This window comes from Eretmochelys imbricata, chromosome 3 (genome assembly GCF_965152235.1).
Source record: "Eretmochelys imbricata isolate rEreImb1 chromosome 3, rEreImb1.hap1, whole genome shotgun sequence".
Classification (NCBI taxonomy): Eukaryota; Metazoa; Chordata; order Testudines; family Cheloniidae; genus Eretmochelys; species Eretmochelys imbricata.
In genome coordinates, this window is record NC_135574.1 from 108,101,679 (window position 1) to 108,129,234 (window position 27,556).

Genomic DNA, 27,556 nt, shown 5'->3' on the forward strand with positions numbered 1-27,556 from the left:
AGCTGACTGGAAGATAGCTAATATACTGCTGATTTTTTTAAAAAAAAGGTCCAGAGGTGATCCTGACAATTACAGGCTGGTAGGCCTAACTGCAGTACCAGCCAAAGTGGTTGAAAGTATAGTAAAGAACAGAAATATCAGATACATAAATAAATACAATATGTTGGGAAACAGTTACAGTTTTTGTAAAGGGAAATTATGCCTCACTAATCTATTAGGATTTTTTCCGGGTGCCAACAAACATGTGGACAAGAGTGATCCAGTGGTTATAATGCACTTGGACTCTCAGAAAGCTTTTGACAAGGTTCCTCTACAAAGGCTCTTAAGCAATGTAAGCAGCCCTGGGATAAGGGGGAAGGTCCTCTCATCGATCAGTAACTGGTTAAAAGACAGGAAACAAAAGGTAGAAATAAATGGTCAGTTTTCACAGTGGAGAAAGGCTTATGTTGGGGTCCCCCAACTATTTGTACTGGCATCAGTGCTGTTCAACATATTCATAAATGATCTGGGAAAAGGGGTAAACGGTGAGGTGGCAGAGTTTGCAGATGTTTCAAAATTTCTCAAGATAGTTCAGTCCAAAGCTGACTGTGAAGAGTTACAAAGAGATCACACAAAATTGCATGACTGGGGAACAAAAGGGCAGATGAAATTCAGTGTTGATAAATGCAAAGTAATGCACATTGGAAACCATAATCCCAACTATTCATACAAAATGATGGGATCTTAATTAGGTGTTACCACTGAAGAAAGATCTTGGAGTCATTGTGGATAGTTCTCTGAAAACATCCACTCAGTGTGCACCTGCAGTCAAAAAAGCTAACTGACTGTTAGCAACTATTCGAAAAGGGATAGATAATGGGACAGAAAATATCATAAAGCCAGTATATAAATCCATGGTACACCCAAACCTTGAATACTGCATGTAGTTCACGTCACCCCATCTCAAAAAAGATATATTGGAATTGGAAAAGGTTCAGGAAAAGGCAACAAAAATGATTAGGGGTATGGAAGAGCTTCCATATGAGAGGAGATTAAAATGACTGAGATTGTTCAATTTAGAAAAGAAACGACTACCGGGAGCTATGAGAGAGGTCTATAAAATTATGAATGGTTTGAAGAAAGTTAATAAGTGTTGTTTATCCCTTCCCGTGACACAAAAAACAGGGATCATCCAATGAAATTAAACTGGCAGCAGGTTTAAAACAAACATAAGTACTTTTTCACACAGCACATAGTCACCCTGTGGAACCCATTCGCAGGGGATGCTGTGAAGGCCATAAGTATAACTGTCTTTAAAAAAATTAGATAGGTTCATGGAGGATAGGTCCATCAATGTCCATTAACCAAGATTGCTAGGGATGCAGCCCCATGCTCTGGGTACCCCTAAACCTCTGACTGTCAGAAGCTGGGACTAGACAACAGAGGATGGATGACTCAATATCTGCCCTGTTCTGTTCATTCCCTCTGAAGCTTTTGGCACTGGCCACTGTCAAAAGACAGGATACTGGGCTAGATGGACCATTGGTCTGACCCAGTATTAGTCATACCTTCTGTGTTCAAAGGTGGAAAAAAAATTCCTGTTCTTTCTGAACCTTAAGAAAAAGTATCATTGTGTAAAACATGAATATAAGTAACAGTTCAGGGGACTGAAAGAATGAGGAAGTGTCTTTTTTCTCCCCACCCCCAAAAAGTTCCTTCACTGTAATTTCTAGATAACATTAAAAGATGAGTGAATGGATTGATCAAGAACTTAGTTCCCAAGAATTACAGGTTGGCAAGATCATGGGGAAATATTTCAAAAGAAAATAAGTTATGAAAGTCAGTTTTTTCAACTCAATTCCAGAAGGACATCGACAAGTTGGAGTGAATTCAAATAAAGATTTAAGGTGACTATCAGAAAACAATTCCTAACTGAGATAATTTAGCCTATGGAATCTTCTTCTCAAAGGAAGTGTTGGAAGCCCCAATTCTTGAGTCATTTAAAACAGGACTGGAAAAAAACATTGGATTCTAGAGGGGAAATTCCTGCACTGGCAGAGGGATGGATAAGGTAGTTTTAATAAATTTCTTCCATGTTTATCTTTTATCACTGTAGAAAAAGAACGAAGGCTCTAATCCAAGGCTCATTGAAGCCAATGGAAAGACGCATTTACTTCAGTGAACTTTAGATCAGTTCCTTAGAAAAGACTGTCAATATTCAGACACAGTAAATTAATTAATAAAAATGAAGTTGTGACAGAATGTACTCCTGTGTCCACACCCTACATACTTTGTAATAATCTTTGTACAAAATATGTCTTGTAAGGTATTCTTTGAAAACTCATCATTTTCTGATCAATATTGTTCTGATAAAATGTGTGTGGCAACATTGTATGTGAAGTTATACAATTCCACTGTATGGTGTTATTAACACATGATGCAAATTGAGGTTGGCAAACTGGTCTGTCTCCAAAGGAATGTGTGCTCTGCTTACTTTGCATTTAAGCATAAACTGAGTCATCAAGCAGGAAGGGGAGACAAAGGAAATCCAAACAGGTGACAAAGAAACAGCATGGAACATCCTTCCATATAGGCTTTTTGTCTCCTGATACCCAGCTGGAAACATTTTTCAGAAGGGAGACTGAAACTATAAAAAGGAGGGACAAACACCCCAAGAGACCCTTCTCTCTCTCTCTCTCTCTCTCTCTCCCCCTCTCCTTGCCCACCAGTTCTCTACACCTGAAGCATCAAGGCCTTCACTGGATTCTGAAACCTACAGGGTTTGGTCAGTAAGACTGCTGAAAGCATATGGCAAGAATCTTTGCTTAACGCTGATATAGTTTTTTTAATTTAAATACCAGTAGTGTTTTAACTTTATTTTCTTGTAATCATTTTTTACTTTTATGCCTCATTACTTGTACTCCCTTAAAATCTCTCTCTTTATAGTTAATAAACTTGTTTTATTATTTTATCTAATCCAGTGTGTTTAAATTGAAGTGTTTTGGAAACTCCATTTGGAATGGCAAGTTATGTGCATATTGTTTCTATTAAAGAGGTAATGGACTTTATATAAACTTGTATTGTCCAGAGAAGAGCTGGGCAGTACAGGAGATACATATCTGTGGGAAAATCTAAGATTGGAGGTGTGTGGCTGGCTGGCTGCAGCACGCACAGAGATATAGCTGGGAGTGACTTGTATGCTGGAGGCTGTTTGTGAGCAGACCAGGCTGGAGGCTACAACATTAAAGCATTGTAAAGGGCAACACAGGTTAGAGGGCAGAGGTGACACAGCTACTCATTAGGCTGGACTGTACCCTGGTATGTCCCCAGAAGGAAATAAGAAATACTGAAAAAGGATAAAAATCAAAAGTAACTAGAGGGAGAAGGTGAACAGAAAGAAAATCTGAGAGAATCCTGAGAGAAAGAAGAAATAACACACGAAAGAAAAAATGCAATATTGTGTGTTTAGTTGGAGGGATAGTCAAGGTGTACTTGGAAATAGAAACATTTAAAACACTGATCCTGTAACTCATCAGCATTTATAATTGCTAGTGACTTCAGTGGGCACCTGTTCTCTGAGCAGAACTACTTCAGGATGGGAGTAAAATAAGAAGAATAAATCACAACCCAAAGCAGCAAAAGTAAAACGATCACACATGGATGAAGCAAAAATAATCAGTTATTCCAGGTTTAATGCAAGTAGCATGCTTAATTAAGGATACACTTTCATATTTAATCTTGTATGCATGATCTTTGCATTTTTGCTGGAATGAGAAGAAATGAAGAAGGAAAAGGAATCCAAAGATTACTAATATTGATTGATCAGCAAAGACAAAATGAAGGAATTGTCAATTTAGCTCATTTTATCTCCTTCAGTTTGTCTCATTTTAGGTTTGATTGAAATCCTCTGTGTCAAAAAGCAGTTGTTGATGCTCCATCATTGAGGTTATTTATAATTACGTTGAATGACATTTTTAAGAATGTTCAGTAGAAAGGGCTAGATCCTCACTTTGAAACAGCTGGGGGAGGGGTGGGTGGATATGTGTAGGGAAGATCGCTTTTTAAACCACTTTTCCATTCTCCTGATTCTGAGGGAGTTGCAGGGAAATTCCAGCATAATTCAGAGCAGCCTAATAACTATTCTAAATTTACACTAGCTGGAGCAGTCCCAAGGCTGAGGATCAGCCAGAGTAGCATTGCAGCCTACCTCCTCATGTCTCCTTTGCCAAAAGAGGGAGAATAGATGCTGTAAAGCTCGTTACTCCAGCTTTACACCAGCTGAGGCTTCCCCAGCACTGGGGGAATCCTTAACAGCATATTTGAGATAGCTTTAAGCCCTCTTTGCATCACAGGAGCAGTGTGAAGGGAACAGAGGCTGGGTCAAAGATCTGGGCCAGAGTATGCAGATTAGTCTGTGCACTTTACAACAATTATTGATGACCATGTCCACTTTGTAGCAAAGTGGATCAAGAATTGGACTGTGACTCAGGCGACTTGAGTTCTGTTGTTGGCTCTGCCACTGGTTTGCTGGATGACCTTAGGCAAGTCACATCAACTCTCTGTGCCTCAGTTTCCTCATCTGTAAAATAGGTGTAATGATAGTAGACTGCTTTGAAAAGCACTTTGAGACCTTCTGGTATTAAGTGCTGGGTATTATTATAATTACATATCACATGACCACAATGTATTTTCTCTTTGTTATTTCTATTACAGTAACACCCAGAGCTTCACTGGAGATCTGGGCCCCATTTTGTGAGAGAATGCTCCTGACCTGATATTACGATCTAATTAGACAAGACAGACAAAGGAAATATTATTAAATGACTTACTCAAGATCACACAGGGAGTCTGTGCAAAGGCAGGTATTGAAAACAGATCACCTGAAATCCCAGTTCAATGCCTTCATGCCAAGACCATCCTGCCTCCTTCCTCCCTTCTCCCCGCTTCATTCAAGGCTTTATGTGCACCTGACAGATTTTAAGTCATCAGATGCTCATAATACCCTGCATAAACAGAAGCTGAAATATTGTGCACCAGTCATGCTTTATTCTGACTAGATTCCCACTTATTGATTTTATTAATAATTTGCAAATAGACCCTTCTAATTCCAAGGTTAGGTTCCTTGCACAAATGTTTCTTATACAGATTTTAACAGGTGTTGTGTAGCCTTTAGAAATTCACATTAAGTAGAACAAAGCTGGAATGCATATTAAAAATATCTAGAACACTAGGTTTAAATATCTGGTCAGGGCCAGAGCTGGTTGAAATATTTTGGATTATTTGATTTTTTTTCATTAAAAAATGACCTATTTTCTAAACTGGAAAATTTGAGTGAAAAAAAGTCTGGGTATTTTAAACAAAATTGGAAAACAAAATTAGTTGTTTTTTTCAGGGTGTTCCCTCCCCCCCAATTTTAGTCAACCAGTTTATCATTATTTCCTCTTTTATTCCATCTTCTCCCTCCATCCCCCTGTTTTTCCCCATTATTCACCCCTTTTTCAGTGGTAAAATAGAAAAATTAAATAAAAAAAGGGGAAGGGTGCAAAGGAGAGAGAGAAAGATAAATGGTGACAATGAAAAATTTCAAAAACTAATTTTTTGTTAAAATGAAAATAAAAGAAAAACCCTTCCTTTTCAAAACCCATTAAATGAAAACTTTTGAAAATTTTCACCCCTCTCCTGCTGACAACCCTTATTTTTAAACCAGCTGTAGTTAGGGTTGATTTACTAACCCACACAGGGACTGAACCTTGGGAGGTGAAGAAGCATTTTGAGTTGTATTAGTAGATGGTGGATGAAGGAGAATTATCTTTGCGTATCACATATGTGTTCAAATGATTTCTCTGAAAAGGAAATCTGAAATTATGACACTGCTCCTTGCGGATGAGATTGGACAGACGTATTGCAACCAATGGCTAGCTTTGATTGTGTACTGAAATGACCCAACAAATACAAAAGGACTAATTGCTGAACTCTGTGCAACCCTAAATAATGCTGAAACAGATTGCCACATATAATGGAAAAATAAGAAACAGAATTCCAGAGTATCAAAGGGAAAAGATATCAAAGGGAGCGGTTGCTGGGCAGAGATCTGCCAAAATGCCTACACTGGCATATCGTCGCTATTATAGAGAATTCCAGTAAAAAGTAATTACATCCTGTTTCTACAAGCTGTTACTCTCCAATAAACTGAATTCAAGCAGTCCCAACTAGGGCGACCAGATATCCTGATTTTACAGGAACAATCCCAATATTTGGGGCTTTGTTTTATATGGGGGCCTATTACCCTGCACCCCTATCCTGGTTTTTTTACAGTTGCTATCTCGTCACCCTAGTCCCAACGTCTGCTGGAGAGGCAAGTCACCCACCACTCTGACATTTTCTAGGACAACTCAAAGGCTCAAATATTCTGCTTACAAACACACAAAGCTTAAAGAATATCTTTGGCATACAGTTTGGTAAAATCCCAACCTGTTATGTTCTGACGGATTCCAAGAGAGCAAAGACCTTGAGCGGATCACTGCGGACTACGTGGCTCTGGGAAGAAGGATAAAGGAGTTGGAGGCGCAAGTGGTGTTCTCGTCCATCCTCCCCATGGAAGGAAAAGGCCTGGGTAGGGACCGTCGAATCGTGGAAGTCAACGAATGGCTACGCAGGTGGTGTCCGAGAATAGGCTTTGGATTCTTTGACCATGGGATGGTGTTCCATGAAGGAGGAGTTCTGGGCAGAGACGGGCTCAATCTTACGAAGAGAGGGAAGAGCATCTTTGCCAGCAGGCTGGCTAACCTAGTGAGGAGGGCTTTAGACTAGGTTCACCGGGGGAAGGAGACCAAAGCCCTGAGGTAAGTGGGAAAGCGGGATACTGGGAGGAAGCACAGGCAGGAAAGTCTGTGAGGGGAGGGCTCCTGCCTCATACTGGGAATGAGGGGCGATCAACAGGTTATCTCAAGTGCTTATATACAAATGCACAAAGCCTTGGAAATAAGCAGGGAGAACTGGAGGTCCTGGTGATGTCAAGGAACTATGACGTGATTGGAATAACAGAGACTTGGTGGGATAACTCACATGACTGGAGTACTGTCATGGATGGTTATAAACTGTTCAGGAAGGACAGGCAGGGCAGAAAAGGTGGGGGAGTAGCACTGTATGTAAGGGAGCAGTATGACTGCTCAGAGCTCCGGTACGAAACTGTAGAAAAACCTGAGTGTCTCTCGATTAAGTTTAGAAGTGTGTGCAACAAGAGTGATGTAGTGGTGGGAGTCTGCTATAGACCACCGGACCAGGGGGATGAGGTAGATGTGGCTTTCTTCCGGCAGCTCACGGAAGCTACTAGATCACATGCCCTGATTCTCATGGGTGACTTTAACTTTCCTGATATCTGCTGGGAGAGCAATACAGCGGTGCATAGACAATCCAGGAAGTTTTTGGAAAGCGTAGGGGACAATTTCCTGGCGCAAGTGCTAGAGGAGCCAACTAGGGGGGGCGCTTTTCTTGACCTGCTGCTCACAAACCGGGTAGAATTAGTGGGGGAAGCAAAAGTGGATGGGAATCTGGGAGGCAGTGACCATGAGTTGGTTGAATTCAGGATCCTGACGCAGGGAAGAAAGGTAAGCAGCAGGATACGGACCCTGGACTTCAGGAAAGCAGACTTCGACTCCCTCAGGGAACGGATGGCCAGGATCCCCTGGGGGACTAACTTGAAGGGGAAAGGAGTCCAGGAGAGCTGGCTGTATTTCAAGGAATCCCTGTTGAGGTTACAGGGACAAACCATCCCAATGAGTCGAAAGAATAGTAAATATGGCAGGCGACCAGCTTGGCTTAATGGTGAAATCCTAGCGGATCTTAAATATAAAAAAGAAGCTTACAAGAAGTGGAAGGTTGGACATATGACCAGGGAAGAGTATAAAAATATTGCTCGGGCATGTAGGAATCATATCAGGAGGGCCAAATCGCACCTGGAGCTGCAGCTAGCAAGAGATGTTAAGAGTAACAAGAAGGGTTTCTTCAGGTATGTTGGCAACAAGAAGAAAGCCAAGGAAAGTGTGGGCCCCTTACTGAATGAGGGAGGCAACCTAGTGACAGAGGATGTGGAAAAAGCTAATGTACTCAATGCGTTTTTTGCCTCTGTTTTCACTAACAAGGTCAGCTCCCAGACTGCTGCGCTGGGCTTCACAAAATGGGGAAGAGATGGCCAGCCCTCTGTGGAGATAGAGGTGGTGAGGGACTATTTAGAAAAGCTGGACGTGCACAAGTCCATGGGGCCGGACGAGTTGCATCCGAGAGTGCTGAAGGAATTGGCGGCTGTGATTGCAGAGCCATTGGCCATTATCTTTGAAAACTCGTGGCGAACCGGGGAAGTCCTGGATGACTGGAAAAAGGCTAATGTAGTGCCAATCTTTAAAAAAGGGAAGAAGGAGGATCCTGGGAACTACAGGCCAGTCAGCCTCACCTCAGTCCCTGGAAAAATCATGGAGCAGGTCCTCAAAGAATCAATCCTGAAGCACTTGCATGAGAGGAAAGTGATCAGGAACAGCCAGCATGGATTCACCAAGGGAAGGTCATGCCTGACTAATCTAATCGCCTTTTATGATGAGATTACTGGTTCTATGGATGAAGGGAAAGCAGTGGATGTATTGTTTCTTGACTTTAGCAAAGCTTTTGACACGGTCTCCCACAGTATTCTTGTCAGCAAGTTAAGGAAGTATGGGCTGGATGAATGCACTATAAGGTGGGTAGAAAGCTGGCTAGATTGTCGGGCTCAACGGGTAGTGATCAATGGCTCCATGTCTAGTTAGCAGCCGGTATCAAGTGGAGTGCCCCAAGGGTCGGTCCTGGGGCCGGTTTTGTTCAATATCTTCATAAATGATCTGGAGGATGGTGTGGATTGCACTCTCAGCAAATTTGCGGATGATACTAAACTGGGAGGAGTGGTAGATACGCTGGAGGGCAGGGATAGGATACAGAAGGACCTAGACAAATTGGAGGATTGGGCCAAAAGAAATCTGATGAGGTTCAATAAGGATAAGTGCAGGGTCCTGCACTTAGGATGGAAGAATCCAATGCACCGCTACAGACTAGGGACCGAATGGCTAGGCAGCAGTTCTGCGGAAAAGGACCTAGGGGTGACAGTGGACGAGAAGCTGGATATGAGTCAACAGTGTACCCTTGTTGCCAAGAAGGCCAATGGCATTTTGGGATGTATAAGTAGGGGCATAGCGAGCAGATCGAGGGACGTGATCGTTCCCCTCTATTCGACATTGGTGAGGCCTCATCTGGAGTACCGTGTCCAGTTTTGGGCCCCACACTACAAGAAGGATGTGGATAAATTGGAGAGAGTCCAGCGAAGGGCAACAAAAATGATTAGGGGGTCTAGAACACATGACTTATGAGGAGAGGCTGAGGGAGCTGGGATTGTTTAGCCTGCAGAAGAGAAGAATGAGGGGGGATTTGATAGCTGCTTTCAACTACCTGAAAGGGGGTTCCAAAGAGGATGGCTCTAGACTGTTCTCAATGGTAGCAGATGACAGAACGAGGAGTAATGGTCTCAAGTTGCAGTGGGGGAGGTTTAGATTGGATATTAGGAAAAACTTTTTCACTAAGAGGGTTGTGAAACACTGGAATGCGTTACCTAGGGAGGTGGTAGAATCTCCTTCCTTAGAGGTTTTTAAGGTCAGGCTTGACAAAGCCCTGGCTGGGATGATTTAACTGGGAATTGGTCCTGCTTCAAGCAGGGGGTTGGACTAGATGACCTTCTGGGGTCCCTTCCAACCCTGATATTCTATGATTCTAAGAATGAAGCCAAGAATGAAGCCGATTCAAATGGGCCTGATCCTCAGCTGATGTAACTTTGCATAGTTGCACTGAAGTCAGTGGAGTTACATTGGTTTACACCAGCTGCCCAGCCCATTTAGCTGTTTTAGTGCATTATAGCAGCTGCAAACAAGGAGAGCCAGCTCCTGTGCGACTAGCCAACTCTTTATAGACCACCAGGTACGACTCTGTGGATCTCACTTTGAAACTACTGTTACATAACATCAAAATCCCACAAAAACTCCCCTATTCCCACCTATCTCTGTCCCTAAACTCATTTACTCACTTATATTTCCCTCTCTATTGACATGTATATTTGCCTGTGTACAGCATTTCTAGGTAGCAAACTGTTTAGTTTTATTTATATAACATTATCGTGGAGATGCCAATGAAAATATTCTGAATTTACAATGGGTGTAACACAGGATTTTCATATTGCCCTCTCCCTCTGGGGGAAATCCTTAACTTTGTCTAACATGTGAACTCTGCGCAAGCAGATCATTACAGATTTACCTAGCTGATGTGTTTGTTTCCACTTCTCTTTACATTGGCATAAAACCAGAGAACCAAGGGGAAACAGGTGGTGCAGGGCCCCCACCCTGGCCTTGAACAAATTTTCTTCTATTCTAGTTTTTTTCCCTCGATTCCCCAGATCAGTCAGAAACTAATAGTGTTACTGCTTCATCGAGCCGCCTGCTGTTAGGAGACAGAATCTTATGTGCACACATATAATGATAATCATATGTAAATCTTTATTACATAATGATTCATTCTCAGCAAGTGTCCATCAAGTGGAACTATACTGATGTACCCTAGTTGAGGAATTGACCCATCGAGTCCAATTTCACTTCCATTGTCATCAATGGGAGTATGCCATTGATTTTAATGAGAGAAGGATAGGCCCCCTTCTTTGCTGTCAATATTTCCATGTTCAATTTGCTCAGTCAATAATTGACTATTCTCATGTCCAACGTACTCTAAACTCAGCTTTGTATTTGAAAAATTAAGCCTTGTTCTTTCTGCGGCTTATAATATATTGTCACTTTTAGTGGTGATTCTGCCATTAGCTTTTAGCTTTCAATTTTGTTGATTATGAAAAGCAGAATAGATTAGGAGCTACTTCCCTTTGCCATGTTTGTAATGATTGTACTACGAATATTAGTACGAAGGAACATAGGAATCAATCCTAAGGTCCGGCTAGTCCAGTATGCTGTAACCAGAACCAGATGCTTCACAGGAAGGTGTAAGAACCCTGCAGGAAGACGCCCACATGGGGACTCCCCCTCTCTGTAATAGGTATAAATTGGGTTAAATCCTGAATGCATGAGGTTTAATATCCCTTCCAAAAGTTTTATTCCCATTAATTATGATATATCCAGAGGTCTCGATATTCTTGATATCCACAATAATGTCCCTTTCTCCATTTTCAGTCTTGCTAAGTTCTTGACTTCATCAACTTTCTGTGGCAAGGAGTTCATAGAATCATAGAATATCAGGGTTGGGAGGGACCTCAGGAGGTCATCTAGTCCAACCCCCTGCTCCAAGCAGGACCAATCCCCAACTAAATCATCCCAGCCAAGGCTTTGTCAAGCCTGACCTTAAAAATATCTAAGGAAGGAGATTCCACCACCTTCCTAGGTAACGCATTCCAGTGTTTCACCACACTCCTAGTGAAAAAGTTTTTCCTAATATCCAACCTAAACCTCCCCCACTGCAACTTGAGACCATTACTCCTTGTTCTGTCATCAGCTACCACTGAGAACAGTCTAGAGCCATCTTCTTTGGAACCCCCTTTCAGGTAGTTGAAAGCAGCTATCAAATCCCCCTTCATTCTTCTCTTCCTCAGACTAAACAATCCCAGTTCCCTCAGCCTCTCCTCATAAGTCATGTGTTCCAGTCCCCTAATCATTTTTGTTGCCCTCCGCTGGACATTTTCCAATTTTTCCATATCCTTCTTGTAGTGTGGGGCCCAAAACTGGACACAGTACTCCAGATGAGGCCTCACCAATGTCGAATAGAGGGGAAACGATCACGTCCCTCGATCTGCTGGCAATGCCCCTACTTATACAGCAGAGAATGCCATTGGCCTTCTTGGCAACAAGGGCACACTGTTGACTCATATCCAGCTTCTCATCCACTGTAACCCGTAGGACCTTTTCTGCAGAACTGCTGCTGAGCCATTCGGTCCCTAGTCTGTAGCGATGCATGGGATTCTTCTGTCCTAAGTGCAGGACTCTGCACTTGTCCTTGTTGAACCTCATCAGATTTCTTTTGGCCCAATCCTCCAATTTGTCTAGGTCCCTCTGTATCCTATCCCTACCCTCCAGCGTATCTACCTCTCCTCCCAGTTTAGTGTCATCTGCAAACTTGCTGAGGATGCAATCCACACCATCCTCCAGATCATTAATGAAGATATTGAACAAAACCGGCCCGAAGACCGACCCTTGGGGCACTCCACTTGATACCGGCTGCCAACGAGACATGGAGCCATTGATCACTACCTGTTGAGCCCGACAATCTAGCCAACTTTCTATCTACCTTATAGTCCATTCATCCAGCCTATACTTCTTTAACTTGCACAGTCTAATCATACATTGTGTGAAAAATATTTCCTTTTATCAGTTTTGAATTTCCCTCCTTTTAATTTAATTGAATGTCTCATTGTACTTGTGTTACAAGACAAAGAGAATAGCGCATTTCCACTTCCACTGAATTGTCTCATTAGTACTATCCCCCCACTTGGTAAGGCAACTCCTATCTTTTCATGTGCCGTGTATATATACCTGCCTACTTTATTTTCCACTCCATGCATCTGATGAAGTGGGTTTTAACCCATGAAAGCTTATGCTCAAATAAATTTGGTAGTCTCTAAGGTGCCACAAGTACTCCTCATTGTTTTTGCTGATACAGACTGACACAGCTGCCACTCTGAAACAAGACAAAGAGAAGAGAAGTTCCTCAGCTATCTTTTATAGTAGTAGAAATTTGTTTACACAGTAAAGCAAGCAGTAAAGGTCAAAGCTACCAGGAGCAGATATATTGAATAAGAAGTCACTTTGCTGACTACAATTTCACTTTCATGTAGAAGACAATAAATGCAAGACTGTGAGGAGATGTTCTCTACTGCTTCACTGTTATGTGCACCAACCGGTTCAGCCATATAAAGAGCTTACAACAAGACATACTATATCAGAAAATGAAGATGTGAGGCAAGCGGACAGGACCGGCCAGCGCATAGTACTTTCTTTGTCTCTTGGCTTCAGTGGCCAAAACCCAATTGTTGAATAATTTGTGTGAGAGCACAATCTTGTCTTTCATGGAATAATAAAAGTCTCCATCAGGGTTATGTGCTATTTCTAGTCAAGAATATGGAGGCTTTAAATTCTTGCTGTGTACAAGGAATACTGTTATACAGATGATGCTATGGGTTTACCCAGAATATGAGTTTGAACTGAGGTTTAGGTTTTAATGCTTAAAATAGCATTTTTCCTTGTAAGTTAATTGAAAAAAAACATTTCCTAATGTTCAAACCAAGAATAGTACAAAGAGGTAGGAGAACGAGGAGCAATGCTCTCAGCTTGCAGTGGGGGAGGTTTAGGTTGGATATTAGGAAAAACTTTTTCCACTAGGAGAGTGGTGAAGCACTGGAATGGGTTACCTAGGGAGGTGGTGGAATCTCCTTCCTTAGAGGTTTTCAAGGTCAGGCTTGACAAAGCCCTGGCTGGGATGATTTAGTTGGGGATTGGTCCTGCTTTGAGCAGGGGGGTTGGACTATATGTCCCTTCCAATCCTGATAGTCTATGATTCTTGCTACATATGGCCTATTATGAAAAATATATTGTAGCATGTATGTATAATAAATGGGTTAGGGTAGTATAAGTTTGGTTTGGGATGAGCATATTACTCACAAGATTATGCAAGTTGTCTCATATGGGTTCTGACAAAACTTTCATGCCACAGCACTCCATCATGGATTCTGTGTTTGCCACATATGTTACAGAAAAACAATTTTAATATTTTAGAGAGTTTTTAAAAATTGTATTGGGACTATTTTTTATATTCATCAGCCTGCAAAGCAAGGAGCTTTAGTATTCATGAGGCCAGCAGTTCAGGGCTCTAAGAGGAACTATAAAAATGACCTATAATGTCTTTCTATACTCAGAAATGCTACACTTTTAAAGTCTGTTGTCTGTTGTCCTTAAGGGGCTGGAAGTGAATGCTAGCATCCCATTGGGAAGGGTTGATGAGGGGAGGATAAAACCCTTTCCATAAAGATAAAGCTCCTATTTCTAGCTCAGGAAGGGCACAGGATAACTTTGTGACACTTTTAGAAAACCCAGTTGTCACAGATTCACAGAGTCTGGTGTTCCAGTCTGTAACCAGTCTCTTGGGCATGACCCGTTTAGTGGGCCAGGCCCCAAGGATTCTCACAGTTCCACTGGGGCAGGCCCCTGGCCTCCAAGGCCTTCAGCACTAGTCAGAGGTGAAAGCCAGCCAGTGCACCGTACTGGGGTGGATCAGCTTCCCCAGGTGCAATTTAAAGGGCCTGCGGCTCTCAGCAGCAGCTGGAGCCCCCGGCCCTTTAAACTGCTGCCAGAGGCCCGCTGCCAGAGCCCTGGGGTAGTAGCAGTGGAGCTGGGCTGGCGATTTAAAGGGCCTGGGCTTTGGGTAGAGGTAATTTGTGAAGAAAATCCAGATTTCGGAGGGAATTATTTCTGTGGCAGTTTGATTTGGGGGGGGGGGGGGAAGCCATCCCCATTGGCCTTTTGAAGTTGCTTAGTGGACTGAGAATGTTAGAATAAGCACTTTGGGGAGGAAAAGGCAGGAAGGAGGGGAATTTGATTTTTGTGAAGACAGTAGGGCAGACATAACCTGAACCTTTTGAACATTATTTTATCACATGGTGTCTAATTGATCACATGGTTACCAACTCCACATATATGGCATGTGTATGTATGTGTGTGTGTGTATATAGATTAGATACTTGTGCACAAGATATAATATGTGTGCATGTATATATAATTACCTAGTTATTAGTGACTTACCTGATAGAGAAAATGGGAAAATGGTCAGAAATGGAAGAGATGAGCTTACTTGGCATCCCTCTCACTGCTGTCCAGTTCTGTGGACAGGCTTTTCTGCCTGTTTCGTACATTTGAGATTATATTTGCTTAGGGATATGTGGCAGGGCAATGGCGTTAATTCCCATTTGTTCCCACTCTGTGTTTGTCAGTCCTCATGGAAGCAAAGCATAAGGGGGCACACATGACAGTAGGCCTTCAAATATAGGCTTTGATTCAAGAAAGCATCCCTGATCTGGAAAGCACTTCAGCACTTGCTTAACTTTAACCCTGTGCTTAAGTCCCATTGAAATCAATAGGATTTAAGCACCGACTAGCAGTTAAGCACATGCCCGAGTTCTTTCCTGAATTAAAGCCATGTAGTGTACAGTATTACACAGAAAACATCTAATAATCAAGTAAATTTCCCAGATCTGATGAAGAGCTCTGTGTAAGCTCAAAAGCTTGTCTGTCACCAGCAGAAGTTGGTCCAACAAAAGATATTACCTACCTACCTACCTTCTCTCTCTTATATCCTGGGACCGACACAGCTACAACAGCACTGCATACAGAAAACATTCATCAAGGATTAGGGTAGGAAAATTTGGGAGCTTAAAACACACGTTTGTCAGTGTCCCTTCAACTGGAAAACAAAATCTGGCTAAAATTCAATGTATCAATTAAATGTAGGCAGTGCCAGTGCAGTGTGACATGTTAGGGGCTATTTCTGAGGAGGTCAAAGATTCTACAAATTGGTTAAAAAAAACAAAAAAACCCTGCTGCACCTACTCAGCTGCAGCTCCACAAAACTCTCAGAAATAGTGGGATGGGTGGGCTGAAAATATGTTTTCAAATAAAGTGCACTGAGGCCTGAAGAAGTCCCATGTGAAATGTTTATGAATGAACCGCATAGAGCTCATCTTACAGCTGACGCCTAGCAAACACTGGACTCAGTCCTCCCCTGAAAAGGATTGAGTGTGAGAACCCATTACAGCCACTCTTTCTCTCACCCCTTTCACCTCTGAAATGATTTCTGAAAGAGAAGAAAGTGTAGCATGGGTGAGGTTTGCCATTGGTTAAACTTCTGGAATACTATAACTGTTCTGTGTTCAGTGTTTGCGCTCCATATTGAAAAAGTAGGGGGTTGTTTTTCCTGTAGACCTTCCAGACCACACACATCATGGTGGTTTGGTGCTTTCTCCTGCTTGTCCGCAGGTGTGTCCACCATTGCCCTCATTTACACGCCTGTTTGGAGTCATAAATACATCTGACCTATTGCCTTGAGACTTCTCTGTAAATCTGCTATCTTGTGGTTTCCATTTAAAACATGAATGTGATGAGCAATTAGTTTGTAAAAAGGGGAAATTATTTTCCTTTTCATTAAATTCAACAAGATAGTATAAAACAATTAGTAATTTTTATAAACTTTCACTGTATCTTTGAAAGTGCAGTGTGATGGTCTTGTGGTTGGCAGGACTGGCTTCTATTCTGAGCTCAGCCACCCACTTCCTGTATGTGTGACCAGCCACGTCATCTGACTTCTGTTACTCAAACAAGATGACAATACTTACCTACCTGTAAAATCTAGTCATTAATACAGGTAAAGTGCTTAGGCAGTCCTCAGATAGAAGGTGCTATATAAGAGAACATAAGAACGGCCATCCTGGGTCAGACCAAAGGTCCATGTAGCCCAGTATCCTGTCTTCCAACAGTGTCCAATGCCAGGTGCCCCAGAGGAAATGAACAGAACAGGTAATCAAGTGATTCACACCCTGTTGCCCATTCCCAGCTTCTGGCCAACAGAGGCTAGGGACACCATCCCTGCCCATCCTGGCTAATAGCCATTGATGGACCTATCCTCCATGAACTTATCTAGTTCTTTTTGAAGCCTGTTATAGTCTTGGCCTTCACAACATCCTCTGGCAAGGAGTTCCACAGGTTGACTGTGCATTGTGTGAAGAAATACTTCCTTTTATTTGTTTCAAACCTACTGCCTATTAATTTCATTTGTAACCCCTAGTTCTTGTGTTATGAGGACTAAATAACACTTCCTTATTTACTTTCTCCAAACTAGTCATGATTTTATAATCCTTTATCATATCCCCCCTTACTCATCTCTTTTCCAAGCTGAAAAGTCCCAGTCTTATTAATCTCTCCTCATATGGCAGCCATTCTATACCTGTAATCATTTTTGTTGCCCTTTTATGAATCTTTTCCAAGTCCAATATATCTTTTTTGAGATGGGGCGACCACATCTGCATGCAGTATTCAAGATGTGGGCTTACCATGGATTTATATAGAGGCAATATGATATTTTCTGTCTTATTATATATCCCTTTCTTAATGATTCCCAACATTGTTTGCTTTTTTGACTACCACTGCACATTGAGTGGATATTTTCAGAGAACTGTCCACAATGACCTGAAGATCTCTTTCTTGAGTGGTAACAGCTAATTTAGATCCCGTCATTTTATATGTATAGTTGGGATTATGGTTTCCAGTGTGCATTACTTTGCATTTATCAACATTGAATTTCATCTGCCATTTTGTTGCCCAGTCACCCAGTTTTGAGAGATCCTTTTGTAGCTCTTCACAGTCTGCCTGAGACTTAACTATCTTGAGTAGTTTTAGTATCATCTGCATATTTTGCCACCTCACTGTTTACCCCTTTTTCCAGATCATTTATGAATATGTTGAATAGGACTGGGCCCAGATAGGCCCCTTGGGGACACCACTATTTACCTCTCTCCATTCTGAAAACTGACCATTTATTCCTACTCTTTGTTTCCTCTTTTTTAGCCAGTTACCAATCTATAAGAGGACCTTCCCTGTTATCCCATGACAGCATACCTTCCTTAAAAGCCTTTGGTGAGGGACCTTGTCAACGGCTTTCTGAAAATCTGAGTACACTATATCCATTGGATCCCCCTTGTCCACATGCTTGTTGACCCCCTCAAAGAATTCAGTAGATTGGTGCGGCATGATTTCATTTTACAAAAACCATGTTGACTCTTCCACAATAAAATTATGTTCATCTATATGTCTGACAATTTTGTTCTTTACTATAGTTTCAACCAGCTTGCCTGGTATTGAAGTCAGGCTTACTAGCCTGTAATTGCCAGGATTACCTCTGGAGCCCTTTTTAAAAATTGGCGTCACATTAGCTATCTCCCAGTCATTTTGTACAGAAGCTGATTTAAATGCTAGGTTACAGACTACAGTTAGTAGTTCTGCAATTTCACATTTGAGTTCCTTCAGAACTCTTTGGGTGAATACCATCTGGTCCTGGTGACTTATAACTATTTAGTTTATCAATTTGTTCCAAAATCTCCTCTAATGACACCTCCATCTAGGGCAGTTCCTCAGATTTATCACCTAAAAAGAATGGCTCGGGTTTGGAAATCTCCCTCATGTCCTCAGCTGTGAAGACCGATGCAAAGAATTCGTTTAGTTTCTCCACAATGGCCTTATTGTCCTTGAGTGCTCCTTTAGCACCTCGATCGTCCAGTGGCCCCACTGATTAACAGGTTTACATGGCGTGAGGTAAATAAGGCCTTGGGCAACGCATTCCATTAGGAGCATTGAAGAAAATATTGAACTAACTAACTATCCATTCAGTGAATAAGGCAGGGATCCTGTGGAAAAAAATGTGTGATCATGTAATTAAAGACAGTATCATAAAACACACACACAAAGGATCTGAATTAAGGTTGCACAGGCAACGTTAACTCTTGCATTGAGTGCTTGACTTTGCAACCTTAATGTCTTTTAAACACATTTTTTGGTTGTGATATATTTAATTTCAACTTGTATTATCCACCAGTCCAGGGAAACAACAAGGTAAATGACAAGCAAGTTTTGAACTCTATGCCCATGGAGTCCCTGACCATCCCAATCATTAATTTGTTTATTGTTCTCATTGAATGAATAAATATTTCACCTTGCTTGCAAACTGGGAAGATATATAAAAATGTAGAAGCCAGCAATGATATTTTTACAGAGCCATCATCAGACTATAATCACACTTGAGGGGCCAGATCCTCAGCTAGTGTAAATCAGCATCAAAGGAGCTATATCAATTTACTCCAGCTGAGGATCTGGCCCAAGGGCTTAATTCTTGGCTCCAGTTTCATCTGCTGTGCTCTGCTTAGTTTATACAAATCTGGTCTAGCCAGCTCTGTGTTACCTATTTCTCCTAGCACTCAGCAAGAAGGTGCAGGGAAGGGATATAGCGTGGGTAGGAGGGAGTAGAGCGAAATACGTGACACTCTGCCAAATCCACAGCCATGGTACTAATCTGTGGCCACACCAGAGCCACTGTACTGAAAATAACTAGTACATCAGTCTGCATGATGAAGCATTCTGCCTGCAAGCGGCATAATTTAGACAAGTTCTGCAGCTGCTTTCATTTGTATTAAAGGTTGGTTCATCCTCTAGCCAGACCAGGATCAGAAGAGCAGAAAGGTGACTTAGTGCCATCTTTCTCTCTCTGTTCCTCTCACCATGAGATTAATCCCCAAGAGTTTATATCCCTATATGTGTAGCCTACCCAACGTAGTTGTCCTCCCTGTGTGGCATTGTAATCATGTCCACGGCAACCAGTTGTGATAGGGCAAACAAGGAATCACGCTATCATGAGATCTCATAAATCACTGCCAGTGTGCTTCATTATGCAGAATGGATTTTTGCTGAAGCTCATGAAGATAACATTAGCATTTCTGTGCTTTTTCAGGAATATAATGATAAAGCAGCCTGCCCATCGCTCTGCCCACATCACTCTCATCCACGCGCAGAGCCACAACCTCCCAGTGTTTGCAGTGAATGTTTAAGATGATTTAGAAATTTAAACAAATGAAATTTCTGTAGTCGTTTTCAACAGCTGTCGTCCACCGCCTTTGTTCTGGAAGCCCTATAAATGAATTACCTCTTCTCCACTTAGAGCCATGTGCTTCAATAAGTTGCACACACACACAAAAATAAATGTAGAAACCGTATCTCCACATTCTCCTCACAGAGCAAGCCTCCTAGTTGGCATGCTGCCATACCAATGAACAACACAGAAATGGTCCCATGTAAACTCCAGAAATGGGGGATGGTCTTAGGAAATGTGGTGAGAATGAGGGCAAAGTCAAAGTGCCACACACTCTACCCTGGGAAAACAAAAATACCTTACCTGCAGTTAACAGATGCCAGTCAATGCTGCTCTGAAATTTAACTTGCTATTTGTAAAAATTCACAGCTCACTGAAATAACCTTCAGTGGAGGTCTGAATAGACATAAGCCGTCTCTCAGTGATCTTGTTAATGTTGTGAGGGGTTTGTCTCATGGCAAGGGACTTCAAAAATGTGCTGCATACTATCCATACCAGTGGGAGCTTCAGGCAGCATTGCACACAATACTTCCTTGATTGTTCAGAAAGCACAGCCTTCAGGTGGCCAGTTCTAGAGAGTGGAGTTGGGTTCACTGGCCCATTTTCTCTTACTAATCTGGCTTTTAGTTTTTGGTCTTTTTTCTGTGAATGAAAGGGAATAGAAGCTAACCAGTGTTTTGTTGCACTTAAATAACCAAAATTAACTGCCCCCGCCTTTTTTGGGGGGGGAGGGGGAAGGATAATTAAGGTTTCATTTTTCCCAACCAGATTTTCCTGTGATCCCCTAGCCTCTGTTCTGAAACAGAAGACACTGGATACATGTCTGGCTATAAATGCTTCCCCCTGACCAACATTGTGTACAGAACAATTAGTACAATACTAGGATGACGCCAAATCAAGCTTTGCTTACCTAATCCTTGGTGCCTACAGGACAGCTCACCTGTAATGACCCCCCATGAACGTACAGCAAACAAAAGCTGGGAAACCTACCATAATCCCATCATCAATTTATGCTCCTGAAGGGGACTTGAACTGGAAACACTGAGAAATTCAATACACTAAAAAGCCACCTTTATTTCATTTATGACATGGTGCATAGAGCAAACACTTCTTCCATTTGTTAATTGACAGGTCTAAATGTTAATCAATTGACTTGGTTCCTGTAAAGTATCCAGATATTGTTTGCCTAAGAATATTCTGAATACTTCTTTTGAGGCAGGCACCATCTTACTGTTCTGTGTTTGTGCAGTGCCTAGCACACTGGGGTCTTAGTCAATGGCTCAGGCTCCTAGGAATGACTGTGATATAAATAATACTATCATTTTAATTTAAAATGTTCCTATATACTACCTTTGTACTTACTGTAGTATCTATGTACTGTATTTTAGTGGTAGCATATATTTTTTCTAGTGCTATAATTTTTCTCTTTATAATCCTGTACTTTACCTACACTTTGGGAGTCTTTCCACTAACTTTAATGGAGTTTTAATCAAACATTTCAGTTGCAGTTTAGTAGCAATGTCTGCTGATGGTGCAGTATCATCAAAAAGAGGATTCTTCTCTCCAAGAAGGGGGGTTAATTAATTACCTTTCTGCTTTTCTGTTAGAAAGTTACTAAAATTCAGGGAAGTTGTTATTGACAAAGTTATGTAACTTTTACTTGTTATTGCATTGAAGATAAGTCTTTAAATCCAGCCGAGGCTAGCAAGTGGGACTGAAAGAATAGTACCTTTTTGTTTTGGAACAACTCATTTAATACTTTATTTATGTTTGATATTGCGTAAAAGGCAGCAAGTTTTGACCCCTTTTAAGTTTTAATTCTTCATTTTTCATTGCTTAACTCAGTTTTTGTAATAACAAAGGTTCAAATTCTCCAGGAGCAAGGCCCAATGAAATCAGGAGGACTGTTTGCTGAGCAAGGAACTCAGAGTGAGTCTAGGTGGCAGGATCTGGTCCTTTAAAGTTTTTGCCTAAATTGCTCAGTGTTCTTTTGGCAAGAGGTAGCTGAACTGTTTTATAGATTTTCATACATACCTCTTCATCTGAGAATATCAAGGTATTTATAGGAATCCTTAAGGGCTAGATCATCCTTTGATCTGCATGCAGGGTGTAAAAGGGAATAAAACCCCACTTCCACCTTTGCGATCCCCCTACCCCCATCCGCTTATGCCAGCCAGTAGAGCTGAGTCAGCATGGAAACGGTGCAATAACTTGCTGATGATATAAGCCAGCAACAAATTCTTACCCTTCTTCCAGAAGGAGAGAGCAGGGACAGAACTGTGGATGTATTTGTTGGAAAGTTGCTGATACAATTTAAAAAGTAACTACTGTAGACTTTTTAGACCCTTTCAGTTAAAGGGTATGTGTGTGTGTTTGAGAGCAAAAAAGAGTTGCTTTTACATTGTCTGCATTAGTATATCAGGCAAATAAAAAGATGCTGCATGGTATACCACTGTGTATTAAGAACTATATTATGTATTTCTTTCCCAGAGTATTTCTTATATATGTGCTCCTTTTTAGTGATCCTTTACCCCCAATATTATTGTCCTTTAAAGGAACACCTTCCTTTCTCCTCCCTTCACTTAAACCTTAATTGTTATATCAATTTCTTGATGTTTTATTTCATGTTACAATCTCTCAACCCTCCCCGCCCCCTTTTCTTTTTTGGTCCCACAGTTCTTGGATGCTCTGACTGCAGGATATCGCTGTCCAACCCCACGGGAATCTTCACCTCTCCCTGCTTTCCCAGTGATTACCCTAACAGCCAAGCATGCAAGTGGACCCTCCGAGCGCCTCCTGGATTCATCATTCAGATAACGTTTATTGAGTTTGACATTGAAGAAGCTCCAAACTGCATTTACGATTCATTAACTCTAGATACTGGAGAGAATCAGGTTAAGTTTTGTGGCGTCACTGCCAAAGGATTATCATTTAACTCCACTGGAAATGAAATGGTAGTATCTTTTGCAAGTGACTTTAGTATCCAAAAGAGAGGCTTCAATGCCAGCTATAACCGAGGTATGTACGCATAAAGAATTTCTTTCCTCTTTTATCTAGCATGTCTTATACCAAGCAGACTCACTCTATGTGGTAAGGTGAATCTTTGAAGTGAGAATCTGGAGATCTGGTTCTGCTAGATATATTTGGGGACAAAATGTAGCCATAACCAGTTACTTATACATACTTTTTAACAATTTATTGCTGTGAGTGTGTGTGAATGAAGATACAGGGCTTGATTCTGTCCTGGCATATGGCTTGCTCCAGTATATCGAAAAACCACCTACAGTGCTTGTGAAGATTTTTGGTTCAGTTATGCCTCTTTCTGCACATGTGTGTTACAGAGTACAAGCGAGATATATCTCCCACAGACCAGTGCACCCACATAGGGGCAGGGAGCCATAATCTGACTCCCAGTGCTGTGGAGAGTAACAGGGAAGTTAACACAGCCAGAAACAACTGCGCTCCTCTGGCACACTAGAACTTTCCAATAAGGGTAAACCTCATCTGTGCAGGAGACAGAACTTCCTCAGGGACAGATCAGAGACTGTGGAGTGAACTCCCCTAGGAACTAAGGACTATCACACACCTCACCACATTCCACTCGGTAGCCTTCTTTAACCCTGCCTTCTCTAGCATAAATGCACAGCAACAGATCTATTAAGAAAACCAGAAGCCCTACCAAAATAAGACACTCCAGTGCATATGCTTCCCCCTATGGAAAGAGGATGAGAGAACAAACTGCACATGACAGATGTTAATCACTTCACTTAATGCACTACTGGAAGGCGCTCAGATATTATGATAAGTGGGGTAAAACAATCTCTATAGAACAGAAGCAGTAGCAGCTCCATAGTGAGCATGGGCAGCACTATGGCCCCACTCTCCCTGCATGCCAGCATAGCTGACACAAGTGAAGTTCAGGAATTTTCTCAGCTCTCTTGCTCTGAGGAGGCCTTATTTATTTTATAATCAGAATGCTTTTACATTCTAAAGCTGGAGCATTATTAATTTGTTCTGAGGTTTTGCCTAGGAGCTTCAGTCATGGACCAGGACCCCATTGTGCTAGGTGCTGTACAAACGCAGGACAAAAAAAGAAAGATAATTCCTGTCCCAAAGAGCTTACATATCGTATGTCTCCTCCTCATTCCCAACACCTTGCAAGAGAGAGAACTACATCCTTAGAATGAAAGGGCAGGATTACAGAAGCTAAATCTGTTTACAGCTTTGAAAAAGAAAAAAGATAACACTAACTAGAGAGAGCTAGAAATGTTACTAAAGCTCATTAGAGCCACGTGAAAGGTTATTCTGGGTCAGAAAGCCACTTCTGCTGTACTGAAGGCAATCAGATCATAATCTGGATAATGAGGAAATGTACATAGAATCAGGTAGTGCAAAATGATACATTTGACTGTTAACATTCAAATTTGTCTGATGCTAAATGTCTTTTCTAAGGATTCTGCCATCCTTACTCACATTGATTAGTACCTTACTCCTGGGATCAGTCCACCAAAATAGAATATTTCTGAAAAATATTCAGATATAAATGAGATGACTGGTGGAGAAAAGTACTACTCAGTGTCTGCAAGGATACCAGAACTGGCACTAATTCCCCCCCCCACACACACACACAGCTTAGCTTCTAAGAGTCATGTTAAAATAATCACTGGGCCATGCAGTCCACTCTCTATAAGGCTTCTTGCTAAAGCTCTGTCTGGAATAAAGCTACTGCACCTGATTGGATTACTACAGATCTGTCACGCTTCTTTAAGAGCTGGATGTACATGGGGAGATGTCTGCATGCATGAAAGGAGAAAATGTGACTATAAACACTGAAGATAAACCTAACAAGCTAAATTCTGCCATCAGCTACTCCCACACAACTCCACTGACTTCAGTACAAACCCACAATGTGGGAGATGAAACAGAGTTATGACGTGATTTGCCCCAGATCACCCAGTAGGTCAGTAGGAGACCAAGGATTAGAAGCTAGGTCCCCTGAGACTGAACCAAGTGGCCTTCCCACGTCTTGATAACTTTGTGTGAATGGTAACCTAAGGGCATGTCTACATGGGAAAATTTACTGTCAAAACTATGCTAGTGTAATTATACTAACTCTCTATGTTAACATTCTGATTCTGGAACAAACATGGTTTCTGCTACCTGACAGGGTGGCTGACACTTTTCAATCAAGAAAATAAGGAACAACAAATAACATTCACCATTTCTGTTCATTAGCTTGTTTGTCCACAATGATCCTTATTCATATGCATATTTGTAAAATGATTGGCCTTTCTTATATGTAGTGAGCTGAAGAAGAGCTCTGTGTGGCTTGAAAGCTTATCTCTCTCACCAGCTGAAGTTTGTCCAGCCTTTCCTAGACATTTGTGCAAATCCATTCACACAGATTTTTACAAATAGTGAATGATTAGGGCATAAATATTCGTGAACACTAGCTGGCAGCATTCAACTAGACTGCTTTTGAGAAATATTGAACAGAATCTTCATACCCAACAAAAACCCATTAGTTGAGTTCTCCAACAAAAGGCTTTGATTTGCCAAGGAATGTAGCTGAGGCACTCTCTGCTACAGTGTTACAAAGATGTGGCATGGGCTTCAGTTGTGTAATGCACTCATGAAAAACAAGTCAATAAAAATCATGAAAACAAATGAAATGTTTTCAAATTACTGCTGTAGTGTATTGCCTAATGCGTTCTTACAAGTTACCAGATGAATGCAAAGTAATTGTAAAAATTCATTCTTGAATGCCGTGAGTTTTGAATGCAGCCTCAGAGCTTAATAGTTTAATATACTTAAATCACCTCCTGAAGTTGAATTATCTGTAATGCAGCACTAAAATGATCTTTGCCCATTTTTGGTTGAATGTATTGCTAAGCTAAATGCACTATAATGTGCAATACTGGGCCAGTTGAAAGATAAAAGCATTCTTTTAAACATTTGGCTTTATGAATATTACTTGGATCTTTGTCTTTAAACCAATTTGTATCTCCCTTTGAAATTTATTTATATATGGATTTTTGTGTATGTGTTTACTAGTTGCTGTTTCTCTGAGGAATCAGAAAGTCATCATCCCCCAAACTTCAGATGTTGACCCTGTGTCTGTGGCAAAAACTGTCCCAGTGCCAGAGCTTAGCCAGTTCACACTCTGCTTTGAAGCAACCAAAGCCAACAATGCTGCCAATGACTGGAAGGCTTTCTCCTACAGTGATCCTTTGTCAACAGAACTCCTCAGTTTTGGAAAGACTACAAAAGGCCACTTCCTATCAATCTCAGGCACAGAGTGCATACTAGACAGTGTCCTCATCACAAATTCAGATGGAGATTTTTTCACAGAAACTTTTGAACAATTGTGCATAGTATGGGATGGCTTCTCTGGCACTATAGGTGTAAATGGCAAGAGCATCTATCACACAGTTCTCTGTTCAGGTACCTTTGGCCAGGTTATCCCCGGCAATGGAAGATTGGTGTTGGGCTCTGACAGCAATGAAATAAGCTCTTTAAATGGGGATATATACAACTTTCGTCTCTGGAACTTCACCATGAGTTCCCAAAAGCTGTCCAACCTCAGCTGTGATGTGAAAGGAAACATTGTAGACTGGGAAAATGACTTCTGGAGTATCCCAACTTCAGCATTGAAAGCAGAAAACAACTTAAGCTGTGGTGAGTATGTTTGGCAGAATCTCTTTTATTAATTCCCCCCCACCCCAGGCATTGTTCTTGAAGTATCATATGACAGCCAGAAACTGTATGTTTAGAGTTACAGACAGCAGCACTTCCCAAAAGGCAACCTCACTTGTCCTAGCCTTGCCAGCTCCATTCCATGAAAAATTAATTTTGTCGCGGGTGTGTCTGTTCCTTTAGTTTAATCAAAGCTCATATCCAGCCTGACTTCAAAAGACAACTAATGAGGTTAAACAAAATGTATAAATGAAGGGTTTTTATATATTATTCAGGACAGAAGCAATAAATAACCAAAAGTAATAAAAGAAAGAAATAAAAGTTCTCCGATCTTTCCTTTCCATAAACTCATTAGTTTAAATGTGATTTTAAGACAAGTTAGTTAATATACTTGATTGTGGCCACGTGGGGCAATATAAAATATAAAAAAGATAAAAAGGGGTAATAGGTAGAAATAATACTGTGTATATAATGCTATAGGCATGCGTAGCACTTCACGGAAACATATTAAGACCAGAGTCCCTGACCTGAAGAGGTTACAATCTATGGCCCTTATCCTGAAAGCACTTAAGAATTTGCTTAACTTTAAGCCTTTGAGACACCAGTAGGATTACTCAAGTGCCTAAAGCTAGGCAGGCTATATTCTTTCCTGTGCCAGAGTTCTGTTCAGTACAGGCATGGATGGGGACCATTAGAAAGCTGGTTCGGCCACCCTGATTCTCCTGCATTGAAGCTAAGATTACTCAGGCCCAGTTCACGAGTCTTAAGTCTACTCATTGCTGTGGCTTTCTAAGGACATTGCAGCAATAAAAGATTATCAAGATGTTCCAGAGGTATTATTATTTTCATAGTTGTTGTGATCTAATGATCCAAGAATTGGTCTAGATCTCCAGGAAAGAAAGTTTCCACCAAGGCAGGAAGCAGAGCTTTCCACTCACTATGTCACCTCCTTTATTCCCTCATGCAACTCTGAAAATGTCATCATAGAGTAAAGGTGTAAGAATGCACCTGGAAATGTTATCTTCCAGGATTTTTTACTCTTCGCATACATGGAAACTTTGAGAGGGGATACAATCAATTTTTCTGTGGGATCTTCCCAAAACCAATAGCCCCAAAATACTGAATCGCTGCTTGAAATAAT

The 27,556-nt window shown here is 41.4% G+C and overlaps 1 protein-coding gene across 1 annotated transcript in view; it reads left to right on the forward strand.

Annotated features, from left to right (window-relative positions):
- Positions 1-27,556, forward strand: part of ADGRG6 (adhesion G protein-coupled receptor G6) — a 155,047-nt gene that overhangs the window by 43,979 nt on the left and 83,512 nt on the right. Inside the window, exons 3-4 of the mRNA XM_077811779.1 lie at positions 22,396-22,737; positions 25,774-26,397. Coding sequence (XP_077667905.1) covers positions 22,396-22,737; positions 25,774-26,397 — 966 coding nt within the window. The remainder of the gene's footprint in view (positions 1-22,395; positions 22,738-25,773; positions 26,398-27,556) is intronic.